This window comes from Salmo salar, chromosome 19 (assembly GCF_965601325.2).
Source record: "Salmo salar chromosome 19, fSalSal1, whole genome shotgun sequence".
NCBI classification, from domain to species: Eukaryota; Metazoa; Chordata; class Actinopteri; order Salmoniformes; family Salmonidae; genus Salmo; species Salmo salar.
Window position 1 is genome coordinate 13,051,499 of NC_138309.1, and position 12,233 is coordinate 13,063,731.

Below are 12,233 nucleotides of genomic sequence, written 5' to 3' on the forward strand. Positions count from 1 at the left end.
TCAAAGTATCATTCCAGGCTGCCAAAAGATTTCAATCAAAACCAATTAAAACCAGACAAGGAGCAACAGAGAGCTATGTAAAGTCCTGCCTTGACAGAGTAGTGATATATTGATAGTTGAATTGTTGATTGATTAAGAGATTCCTCATTTTCCTAGTCTTTGTCATGTTTGTCCCCGTCACTGGATAGAGAGAGAATCCTATTTGTGTTGGCTGGAAGTGCAGTTGGATTACAGGGCTGCCAGAGCAGACAGCTGTGGAAGTGAACTAAAGTGTCTCATGTGGTTGGGTTCCTCGGTGCTGTCCTGCCTGCCAACCCCTCAGCTTAACTGGCTCTTTAGACAGGATGCCAGTTGTCATGGCTGCGGTGCTAAGCAGCAGCATATAGGCCCTCATAAGCACACAATCCTATTCACCCAGGGGTAAAGATATTAGGGTGCGTTCGACGGGGCATCCTATTCCCCTACATAGTGCACTACTTTTGAACCACAGAGTAATGTACTATATATGGAATAGGCTGCCAATTGGGATGTAGACATAGAAAACACAACATAGAAAACACAACATAGAAAACACAACCCCTAATAGATGTTTATCATGCAGAGTTAACACTCAACACCTTTATTAGAATACAGCTGTATTTTTAGTCATGCAGTACCTGGGTTTATCCAAATAAAGTCACATTTTTCCAGAAATGTAATTATGGTTGGGTGTTATGGAAAAGTGTGACGCTTTTAACTATTTTCCATTTTGTTCTGTTTTGATGTCTCTGTTTGTCGGTGTTATCAGCATGACAATAGTGATATGTACTTACTGTATAGTTTTGTATCCCAAATGACACCCTATGCCCTACAAAGTGCACTATTTTTGGCCAGAGTCCCATGGGCCCTGGCCAAAGTAATGCAATATAAAGGGAATAGGGTGTAATTTGGGATGCATTCATGATGTTGGTCTGGAACATTTCCTCTGTCCCCAGGGAGGGGCTTGGATCCAGTTTGTCAGGTTCTTGACATTTGCATCGGTCCATTACCCCTCTCAAATACCCTCACAGTGACTCCTAGTTTATTAAAACGTTGTCAGCTGCCTTCTCCTTCTGACTTTTGCCGTGTGATCAGCCCTGTATTGGTTACTAAAGTGTATCAGAGAGGAATGCTCTGGAAAGGAGTCTAACAGATCCACTGCACATCAGGTTGACACAGCAGTTAGTCTTATAATAACACATGATAATCAAAGGGTGTGTCAGTGTCAGGAAGGGATGGAGGCCGTAACACTTCTCTCCCTTCGGTGTAACTAACGTCACTGTGGATTCGCCCCCAGATTCCCCCTGTATCAGGGCAAGCAAAGTCTTGTCTCAGAAGTCTCCCTAGGGCTCCCTCTACCATTCCTCACGGTGCAAGGAGTAACCACGGACACCAATCCCAGCCACACACACACACACACACACACACACACACACACACACACACACACACACATATACACACACACACACACACACACACACACACACACACACACACACACACACACACACACTCACACACTCACACCACACACACACACACACACACACACACACACACACACACACACACACACACACTAAGCCCAACCCCAGAGCCAGTCTCATCTCAACTCATGCACAGATTCAGCTCTTCTTATCACATCAAACTCCTTAGTTCACTTTGAACTGGCTCCTCCCTGAATTCCTAAGGTTATTATGGCTATGAGATATGAGATATGGTAATTGGGCAGGTGTACACTGCGCATCGCTTAATTCACTGGTACGATCTGTCAAAATCAAAGGTATATTAACCAGTTATTTTTTTGGTACAAAAAATATATTTACAGGAAAGGTAATTATAATTATGTAATAATACAGGTAACTGCCAAAATAAAGGAAACACTTGAGGAAATGAGAGATAAAAAGTATATTTAAAGCAAGTGCTTCCACACAGGCTTAGTTCCTGAGTTGATTAAGCAATTAACATCTCATCATGTTTTTTTTATTTAAAAAAAATATTTTACTCATTTTTCTCCCCAATTTTGTGGTATCCAGTTGATAGTTACATTCTTGTCTCATCGCTGCAACTCCCGTACGGACTAGGGAGAGGCGAAGGTCGAGAGCCGTGCTTCCTCCGAAACACAACCCAGCCTTAGACCACTGTGCCACTCAGGAGGCCATCCCATCATGCTTGGCGTCATGTATAAAAATGGCCAGTTGCCCATTGTTTTGGCTACCATGGCTAGAAGAAGAGATCTCGGTGACTTTGAAAGAGGGGTCTCAAGGAGAATAGGGGGGGTTTAAAAGGTGTGTGTGTGTGTGTGTGTGTGTGTGTGTGTGTGTGTGTGTGTGTGTGTGTGTGTGTCTCAGTCACCAGATCTCAACCCAATTGAACACTTATGGGAGATTCTGGAGTGGTGCCTGAGACAGCGATTTCCACCACCATCAACAAAACACCAAATGCTGGAATTTCTCATAGAAGAATGGTGTCACATCCCTCCGATGGAGTTCCAGACACCTGTAGAATCTATGCCAAGGCACATTGAAGATGCTCTGGCGGCTCGTGGTGGCCCAACGCCCTATTAAGACACTTTATGTTGGCGTTTCCTTTATTTTGACAGTTAACTGTGTATTTGTAATGTACACATATGAAGTGTTTGTGCCTTCTTGCTATGGTGATGGCCTACCTCCTTGCCCAAACTGCCGATGTTAAAGCCCCTCCCCCCTGCTGTAGTCAGGGCTGGTAACCCGGCAAGTCCAGATGGTTCTGGAATGTGTTGCTTTGATTAGAAGGTAGGATTAAGTTTTTAAAAGCCACTATAGGTCCCAGTCTGAGAGGAGAGGTGCTGCATCCCGGGTCACACATCTTAGTGCCACAACATGTCCTCTGTGACATAACAAGCTGGGAGAGGACAAGAGTGTTGTGACCTTGTCTCAGGTCTGCTGTTCTCATAAACTCTGTCAGTTAAGGACACACACTCACAGAGGGTGGCCAGGTAGGTCAAAACACACACACATGTACATTTGTTATAGTCACGTGACATAACGTCTACTAGCCCATAAATGCTCATTACAGGTATAGTTCAACGGATTGGTTTCCTGGTCAGGTGACGCTTATTTTACAGTAGTTTGACCTTTAGATTAACGAGTTAGCAACCAGTCAGGAAACAAGGACTCGATAATCACCTTTGACGATTTGGGTTCAGTGGCAACAATGGTATTGATGTCATCCTTCTGGAGGTCATATATGTCATAATCCTACACACCAGTGTTGTGGCGACGGACACCGTGATTTTAATTTACCGGCCATTTGAGAAATTTACCGGACGCATATGCATTGGGTGAATAATCTATTAGAGCATCCACCCACAGTGCTCAGAATGACAGAAATGATCACACCCTGATCTGTTTCACCTGTCTTGTGCTTGTCTCCAACCCCACCAGGTGTCTACCATTTTTACCCATTATCCCGTGTATTTATACCTGAATTTTCTGTTTGTCTGTTGTAAGTTGGTCTTGTATTGTCAGGTTGTCCCAGCGTGTTTCCTGGTTTTCCCTGCGCTCTAGTTTTTAGTTTCTAGCTTTTCCGCTTCTGACCTTTCTGCCTGCCCTGAGCCTGCCTGCCGTTCTGTACCTGCCTGATTCTGATGTGGTTTATGAACTTCTGCCTGCCCTGACCCTGAGCCTGTCTGCCGTCCAGTACCTGTCGGACTCTGATCTGGTTACGAACCTCTGCCTGTCCTTGACCTGCACTTTGCCTGCTCTCCATGTTATAATAGATCCCAGATCTGAGAACTGAACCATCCACCTCCTGTGTCTGCATCTAGGTCCTTTCCTGAATTCTGATAGAAATCACATTTACATTCTGGTAATGCATCTTAACAGAACATGCAACTCATGTAATGAAGCAGCCTATAAAACGTCATTTTCAAACATTTGCAAAAATGCAATTTGCGGGAAAACGCCATTCCTAACAGCGCACGTGGGAAAACACCATTCCTAACAGCGCACGTGGGAAAACACCATTCCTAACAGCGCACGTGATAGCGGTTCCATATGTGACAGAGATGGAAACTTAGAGGGGGAATCTAAAGATTCAACCAGTAGGGTTGACTAGGATTGTGCCTTTGGCTTCTGGACAACGAATATAAGGTATGAAAAACAATAGAACAGGAGAGAAATGGCATAGCGGTGGGTCCAATAGGGAAGTAAATGGAAATACATTTGCCAGAATTATATAATTACTCCTGTCTATACAGAAATACATGAAATTATTCAATATACTTCACCAGAAAGCATGTCTTAGCCATAGCTGAATCATAGCTTTAAGTTTTTTTGCTGTGGATTGTTTCAAATCACAAGCTCGTAGGCCTATGGCTATTTGGGAAGCCTGCAATTTGGGCAGTGTGTGTGGAAAAAGGCCTGGCTGACTATTGAGGTGCGGCTGTCAGTGAAAAACATCTTAAACGTGTGAAGATATTGTGTCTTGAGTATCATTTAAAATGTTACGACAAGAAGGGGAGGTGTGGCGAAGATATAGGCAAGTCTCTCTCCAGAATGACTCAGCTGTCTCCCGCCAATTCTAGTGCATTCATTATTTCATTGTGTGAATTGTTTGCCCATAGATTTTACATTTTGATCAATTCCCCATTACATATGTCACCAGTAGTAAATGTAACCATTAATGCATGTCATTTGGTTACTTACATTTTTGTTAATGCATGTATTAATTGCAGTCATCATTTTCATTCTCAGAGTGGAAATGTTGTTTGCAGTGTTCCCAACCTGCTACACTGGTGAGAAACATGTTTTGGTTTATTTCATAACCATAATTTAAGTGATTTCTTTTGTTTGGTGTACTCCATGTGAGCAATGAGCATGTGTCTGGTTTCTCTGTCCTGATAATGTTGAGGGAGCGCGCTCGCGAGAGCGCTCATAGAGGTACCTGGCCTGCTGCAAATTATAATATACTAGAACTATAGTTCCTCACAGTAAGCTATTTGAAAAATATTTGCAACAATCTTTCACTCGATAATCACCAATCCACGGTGTGAACGAGCAAGTTGTAGGCCTATAGGCTATGAGTTCCATGCGCTAATTTCTTTAGCCGCCAATCGGATCACAGTGTATCATTCTGTCCATATGACAGAGGCTGGTGATCTCGCATTAGTTGATTTTTCTCATTTTACTTCAGATATTTATGATTAACCACATGACAATGATTCTGAGAAACTGAAACTTTATTATTGAAATGAAACTGTTCCATGAAAATGTGCATATGAAAATCATAACTGGCATGCAGAATGGTAGAAATGGTGGGATAAATTGTAAGCTTCCCCAAACTTGGGGCGGCAGGTATGCAGGATTCAAACGGCAGGATTCAAACAATTAAGTATGTTTTCAAAATGCATACTGCTTCCAGCTCACAATGTAAAGTGGTGGGTAAAACACGCTGATAGCCTGTTGTCTGCACTTGAATGGTGAATGGGAGGTTACCAGTTGAGAAATAAAAATCTCTTTTTAATCGTGCACCAAAACTGTTTTGAACATGCGATTGATTGCATTTAGAATTGTTGTGTAATGAATGGGCTTATAAAAGCTTGTTTTACTCCAGCAGCAACCAGCCGAGAAGCTGCAGGAGAAATCCCACTCAAAATAGGCTCTGTATGCTGTGTGCAGGTGATGGATACGATACAACGAAAATACACACAATATATTTACATCGACTGTTATTTCCATCAATGAATAAAACACATTATTTTGCTAGGGGATTTTCCTTCTCCCGGCCAAACCGGCAGCAGTTTTATTTATCAGCTTTTCACCTTTTTTTTTTTATCAGCCACAAGCCGGTTATTGCTGGATAATGGAAACCCTGTTGCAGTCACATGCCAGCACGCCCCCCCCCCCTGCATGGGAAAGCCCAGCAGGGAAACAACTAGTTCTCACTGCAGCATCATGAAAATGCAAAACATCCCATCAGAATTAAATGAATGCCTATACACTCCGGATGTATATGAAGTTAATCTTTATTAGGCAGACTGAAAGATCTTTTTGTTGGGCTCTGTCTGCCATTTTATGATTCACTGCGTGGAGTCCTACTCAGCTGCTTCATTGTATGGCACCCTATTCCCTACATAGTGCACTACTTTTGACCAGAGCCGTATGGAACCTGGTCAAAAGTAGTGCACTATAAAGTGAATATGTTGCCATTTGGGCCGCACACATTGTGTGAGGAAGGATACCTCAGGCCTGTTTTACTGAGACAGACTTTCCTCAGCATCAAAGTGGCAGTAAACGCAACATATGCTACGGTTAGTTTAGCTTGTCTTCTGAAGTGAGATGATGAGGTTTATGTGCAGTTTTTTTATTAGGCTACCCACTTCTCCTTCTAGCACTTCTGAAAGGTCAGGGATGCTAACTGAAAGAACAGACATAACCTGCTGTATTTTTGACGCCAAAAGTAACTGGCCTGGTGCCTGGCCTGGCAGTGTACCAATTTCATACTCATGCATGTTGCTGTTGTAGACAAATGACTAAACCTAAGGACCACTGGGCAGCGCACAACCTCTAATGCTTTGTTCTCTTCTACCTCTTCATAGAGACTACGATGCACTCCTGCCACTCAACAGGTGAAACAGGTAAGGAATACCATTTTCATTTGATTTGGTTTAATAGACATTAACATCCATTTCAATGGACATCTTCCTGTTCCCCCACATAATGTATGCATTTCAAAAGGTACCCTATTCCCTATATATTGTACTACTTTTCACCAGGGCCCTTAGGGGGGGTCATAGGGTTCTGTAGTGCACTATATAGAGAATAGGGTGTAATTTGGGAAGCACCCAATGTAAACCCTTTTTGATTGCGCTTTTACGGCAGTGGGCAAAATCAGAGTCTGATTCTTGGTAGTCTTAAACAAATCTACTTTGAAACCAAAGTATACACCTCACACACATGGTTATGGGCTTTAAAAAAGAAGACATCTGTACCATGTCAGATATAGAATTGAAATCTATTCAACTTTGAGTTTTTATTGCAATATTTCACTTTATATACATCACAGAAGACTGAAAAATAACTAAACGGGTTGACATAGAAACACTGGATCTTCGGCTTTAAAAAAATAGTTTATTCATTAAGAAATTCTGAAAAATATTAATACCATTCCACCAATGTTCCCTCAAACATTTTTTGGCACTGAGCAAATTTCAGGTCTGCTGAATGCAAACTTAAATGCAACTTCTGTGCAACTTCCAGCACATGTATCTACTTTAAGTTACAGTTTTAACAGTGGTTAAGTAGGCTACTGTGGCTATTTGATCATAATCTAGGCCTACCAGAGTGGCCTACCATCAAAAACAATGGAGAAAATGCATCACATAACATTTTAACATGGACATAGCTGTTCTTTCATTCAGCCTACACTACCAGCCAATGTGTGGTGTTCATTGTAGGTTCTACATTCCATGAGACTTCTGAAAAAAACATGCAGGGCTTGACATTAACCTGTTTATCCACTTGTCCTTCAGAGGTGACTGAAAATGTTGTTGTGTTGTTTGATGTAAGAAACCACTTTACAAAATAAAATGCATTATTGTAACCTTACCGCTATTACAGAGAATCAGACAAATTATGATACCCTCTGCCTATTGGCTAGTTAGCTTATTCAAGCCCGTCTCAAAATACAACACTTCCCCTTTAAGACAAAAAAAAGCTCTTCACCTGACTCGCTTTTCAAAGATGTCTGTAAATGTACACGTTTTGTGCTATTGTAGGAAGCAATCACTCCCCTATTGCTGACTACAAATGATCTATAACTGGGCTAATAACTCACTAACTAGCAAAGGATATGAACAAATGTGCACACGTGGCTACATGCAGCTTTCGTTTGATCTCAAAACAAGTACATCTACTAACAACCGCTCATGCTGTAAACACAGTTCAGTTCAAAGTGAATGGCAAAGATCCATATATGGCAATGGTCTATTTGCGTATAGGCTTACTGCAACTCTGATTGGTTATGCAGTACAGGTCTGTGTAGAGTACGGTCGTCCGTGTCATTGCAATAGAATCCTTCTCCAATGTGCTCTGCCTATAACAAAATCTCTTGCATAGTTAGTTTTGCATACTAAGTCTTGCATAGTTTGTTGATAGTGTTAACTAAGGTGGAAAATTCTAGAAAGTTGAGTGAAGTTCAATCTCGTGCTTCTCTGCGTGGGATGATATTTCTTCTGTGGGGCAGTCCTGGTGGAGCTGCATGCCTGCAGACGCACACAGCTTAGAGGGAACATTGCATTCCACCTATGAGGCCACTAGAGGGAGCTTTGATCATTCGACTGCAGGAAAGGGGTCTACATAGGTCTGTATCTTCAGTATGAACAGCTCTGGTATCATAAGTATTGGAACATTGAGATGCTGGTGAATGTTTTGCTTCAGAGTACAGCACACACAGAGATCAGAGGTGTGTTTGAATAGCGAATGTAATGCGTATAAAAGGAAGGGCTGGGTTACTTATAGATGACTTCTAGTCAAATACACTCTAGCTATCTTGGATGGGAAGTCTACAATTTCAAGTTCTAGCTTGTTTGTTTGTCCTGAGCTTGTGTCATGAAATATCCGTGTTAAACTAAATATGGTATTGACTGAACTGGAAGGAAGGAATCATGGAAAACACACACACACACACACACACACGGCTTTTTCACACCCCTTTTCTCCTCAACTCAGGAAGGGACAGGTTTCTGCAGACGTTTGTTTATAAACAAAAGAGAACAGTGAGCACACTGTTCTCTTTTGTTTATAAAAAACAACAATCACCCGTCCTAACAATCCCCCGTCCGAGAGAACATTAGATGGAAGGGATTTGATTTGACATATAGTCAGCAGACACCAGCCTGGATGCACTGAAAGTATTAGTGTTTTCTCTCTACCTGTCTGTTTGCTGGATCTTTGGCTAATGCCTTCTAAATGCTGACTTCAAAGACTCACGTGGCTTCAAATAGCCACTGCATAGTTAGAACCATATGCTTACAGTATTACGCCGGTCTGAGATTTTCATGCTGGGGCGTTTACTGTAATTAACCCCTTAATAAATACTGAAGCAAAGGGGTTTGTATAATGAGCTCCCTGTAATGTTCACAGGGGCTTAGCCCTCGTGGAGATCTGAAAAAGCCAACTCTTGTTTCATAGTACAAGGTACAAAGCGGAGAGAATTCAGTGAAATTGGCTTTTATAAGCTCTCTGAAAAGGAACATCCTATTGCCCTTTCTCTTTGTTGCTGAGGCACCTTTGCTGAGCAGAGCTGTACAATCAAAGTGCGTGCGTGTGTGCGCGTGCGTGTGTGTGCGTGCGTGTGTGTGCGTGCGCTGTGCTGAACGAGGGGTTGAACTCGGCTCCAGTAACCATGACCCAGAGCTGAACCTAAAACTCTGAAATCTGTCAGCAACCGCTCCGCTTGCTAGCAGTCTTCCGGGGACATGGATTTACCGTGCCAACGCAAACCAAAGCCCGGGCAATGCTTTCAAAGGACCGTTCTGGGTAAAACGTGGAACCTGTGTAATTTACACTGTCATGGCCCAGTGAGGGAGCTGCTGCTGGGGAGACAACTAGGGGTTCAATGCTCTCAGATGCTTTCTGAAACTGCACCACAGCTATAATAAAAACTCTCAGAGCACCAATGGTCACTCTTTGTACACATTGATGTTTGCGATTCATCAGTAGACTGCTACGCTCTGGGGGCTTTGGTTCTGTAGAAAGATTACTTACTGAGGTCTCTTTTCTCTGAGCCAATTAGTCTAGCTTTTAAAACCAGATCAAACACTGGCTTTCAGTGGCTGTTAATTCTTAGAAACGATTTACAGCCCTAACCTTAGCCAGGCAACTCCAATGTCACTTTCAAAACTTTCTAGCTAGACTGCCTTCAGAATTGAAGAAGCTGACTTGTTTACTTCGCTAATGTTCGCCACACATCTTTGCTTGAACAGTAGTTGTTGTTCACATGGCTGCATTCACTGGGTTATTAGAGGGGGGAAAGTGAAATAACACAGCCGTCTGAACGCTGACCGACGGTGAAGACTGGCAGTCTTCACCGTCTGCTGCCAATAGCTTCCCTTTCTACCCAGTAGAATGGCACTTTACTTTTCCAGACTGGCATGCCCCCCCCCCCACCTCTCTCTCTCTTTCTCTCTCTCTCTCTCTCTCTCTTGGCTGGATGGGGGGGGGGGGATCTGGACTCTGCTGGGAGGTTTATAGTGGGGCTTCAATCAGTGTCCATCCCAGACACATTGTCCAAGCTAGGCCAATCCTACCACTGCCAACAGTCAACAGTACCCCCACTGCTTTTCTCAAGGGAATCGGGTCAAGTTTGAGCGCTCTGCATTTGGTTAGCTGCTACAGTCTAAGCCGTTTACAGGGGCACAGAACTGACCCTCTGTGTCAGCCAGCCACATCAAGCCCCTACAGAGTCAACTAACCTTGAAAGGACACTGAATTGACTAATAGAGAGCAAGTTTACTGGAGGTGCCCTTACATTCAATGGCCCTGATTGGTGAAACAGGTGCAGGTCTTGGTCTTTGCATGTCTTCTGTCAGAAAACAGTGTAAATGTGTCTTGGTAATGTACAATACCACTATTCCGTCCTTTATGTTAAGGTTGATGAGGACAGATATTTCCACATCCTTCCTGGTAGACAGGCTGAGTTTGCACTTTCCCTTTAGTCTTCAAGAGGAAAGTAGTTAGTAGTCTCTGGAGAGTCACCCACCTGCTGCTGTATCTTACAGGCGCTAACAGTCTCTCACCTAGGTCTGCTTCCAGTGTGAGAAAGGGAAGTGACACACGCACACATACACTGACCCACATACTATCACCCACAAAACCAGCTGGTCCTCTTCTATCCTGCAAACTGCTTTTCTCAGAGACTTAATTGCTGGCCAGCCTAGCCTCCACCACCAACCCTCCCTCCCTCCCTCTCTTTTTTCCCTCTTGTGTTTCTCTGGGGTTGGGCTCGCTGCCTCCGGAGACGACACAGGCTGTAGCGTTGCCGTCTGTTTGTGTGAGTTTGAACTGCCTCCGTGCAGTGAGAGGGACTGTCTGTCTATCTGCTGGAATTAATGTTCTGCTTGGGTGTGTTGGAATCCCAGAGCTAGCCTAGCGACCTTGCTAGTAGCCACCTAGCCTCACGTTTCCCTGTGTCTTGCTGGCTGTCAAAGGATGTCACAGCAGCACTACTATGGCTCAGGTGAGAACACTTTCACAGAACAGCTGGCTTCACTCAACTCAGGAAAATGGAGGGAATGTTTAGAGCTGTGGAAAGAAGGAAAGTGTTTTTTTGGGGGGGGGGGGGGGGTTAGTGAACCCTGTTCTCCTGAGAACAGAGGGAGCTGCTGAAGTGATGTAATATCTTGTTAGTTCCAGGTGATCAGTGTTGTCATAGTGGGATGGTTTAAAGCAGTCCAGGGTGACATGGGCTTTGTGTGTGGCTGCGTAGCTCAGAGTACTTCACTAAGTCAGCCAGGCTTTTGGGTTCCGTCATCTCCAGTCATTACTTCTTATGATGATCTAGATGTTAAACCTTTGTTAATAATAATATCAACAGCTGCTGGTTTCTTTTCTGTGTGGAAAATGTTATAAACGAACTAATGTGTAACTGTGTTTGTCTCAACCAATTTAGTTTACCTCCATCTGTGTACATCCATCTGTGTACGTGTGTGTGTGTGTGAGTGGAAGGTTTGATGCCTTGGTGTTTGTGGATGTGTGTGTGTGTGTGCACCTGTGTTTGAGTGAGAGAGACCAGCCTGTGTTAGGTGTGAGTGAAGGGTGATGGTATGCGTTGATGATGTTGTTAGGTGGTCCGTATGTTTTCTCCTCCTCGCCTGTGATGCTAAACTTTGTGTGTGATGTGTGTGTGGTGTTATGAGAACTCTGTGTACACTTACTTACACACTGTGATCGTTAAGTCACAGTCCAGAGGCGAATCCCTCACATTCCTCTCATACAAGAGGGTCAAGGGGGTGGTCTATTGACCATGCAGGCTTTAATACTGTTGACACAGGGCAGATATCCAGGAATTGTTCAAATTTCACATGTAGTAGAAGGCTCAGACAAGGAATGGATGGGAGGACTGCTGGACAGAAGTCTGTGTCCCATGCTTTCCACCATCATGGCCAGGTGTAAAATCATGCACTCACTACTGTAAATGGTTCTGGATAAGTGTCTGCTACATGTAGTGTT

General features: G+C 43.5%; 1 protein-coding gene across 3 annotated transcripts in view; it reads left to right on the forward strand.

The window, feature by feature from the left end:
* Positions 1-12,233, forward strand: part of LOC106578470 (rho guanine nucleotide exchange factor 4) — a 161,042-nt gene that overhangs the window by 1,291 nt on the left and 147,518 nt on the right. For 2 of the 3 annotated variants that reach the window (XM_082965623.1, XM_082965625.1), the window contains exon 2: positions 6,602-6,640. In XM_082965623.1, the coding sequence (XP_082821749.1) occupies positions 6,602-6,640 (39 nt within the window). Of the gene's footprint in view, positions 1-6,601; positions 6,641-11,105; positions 11,242-12,233 lie in introns of those variants that run through there. The other variant, XM_082965624.1, reaches the window with a different exon arrangement.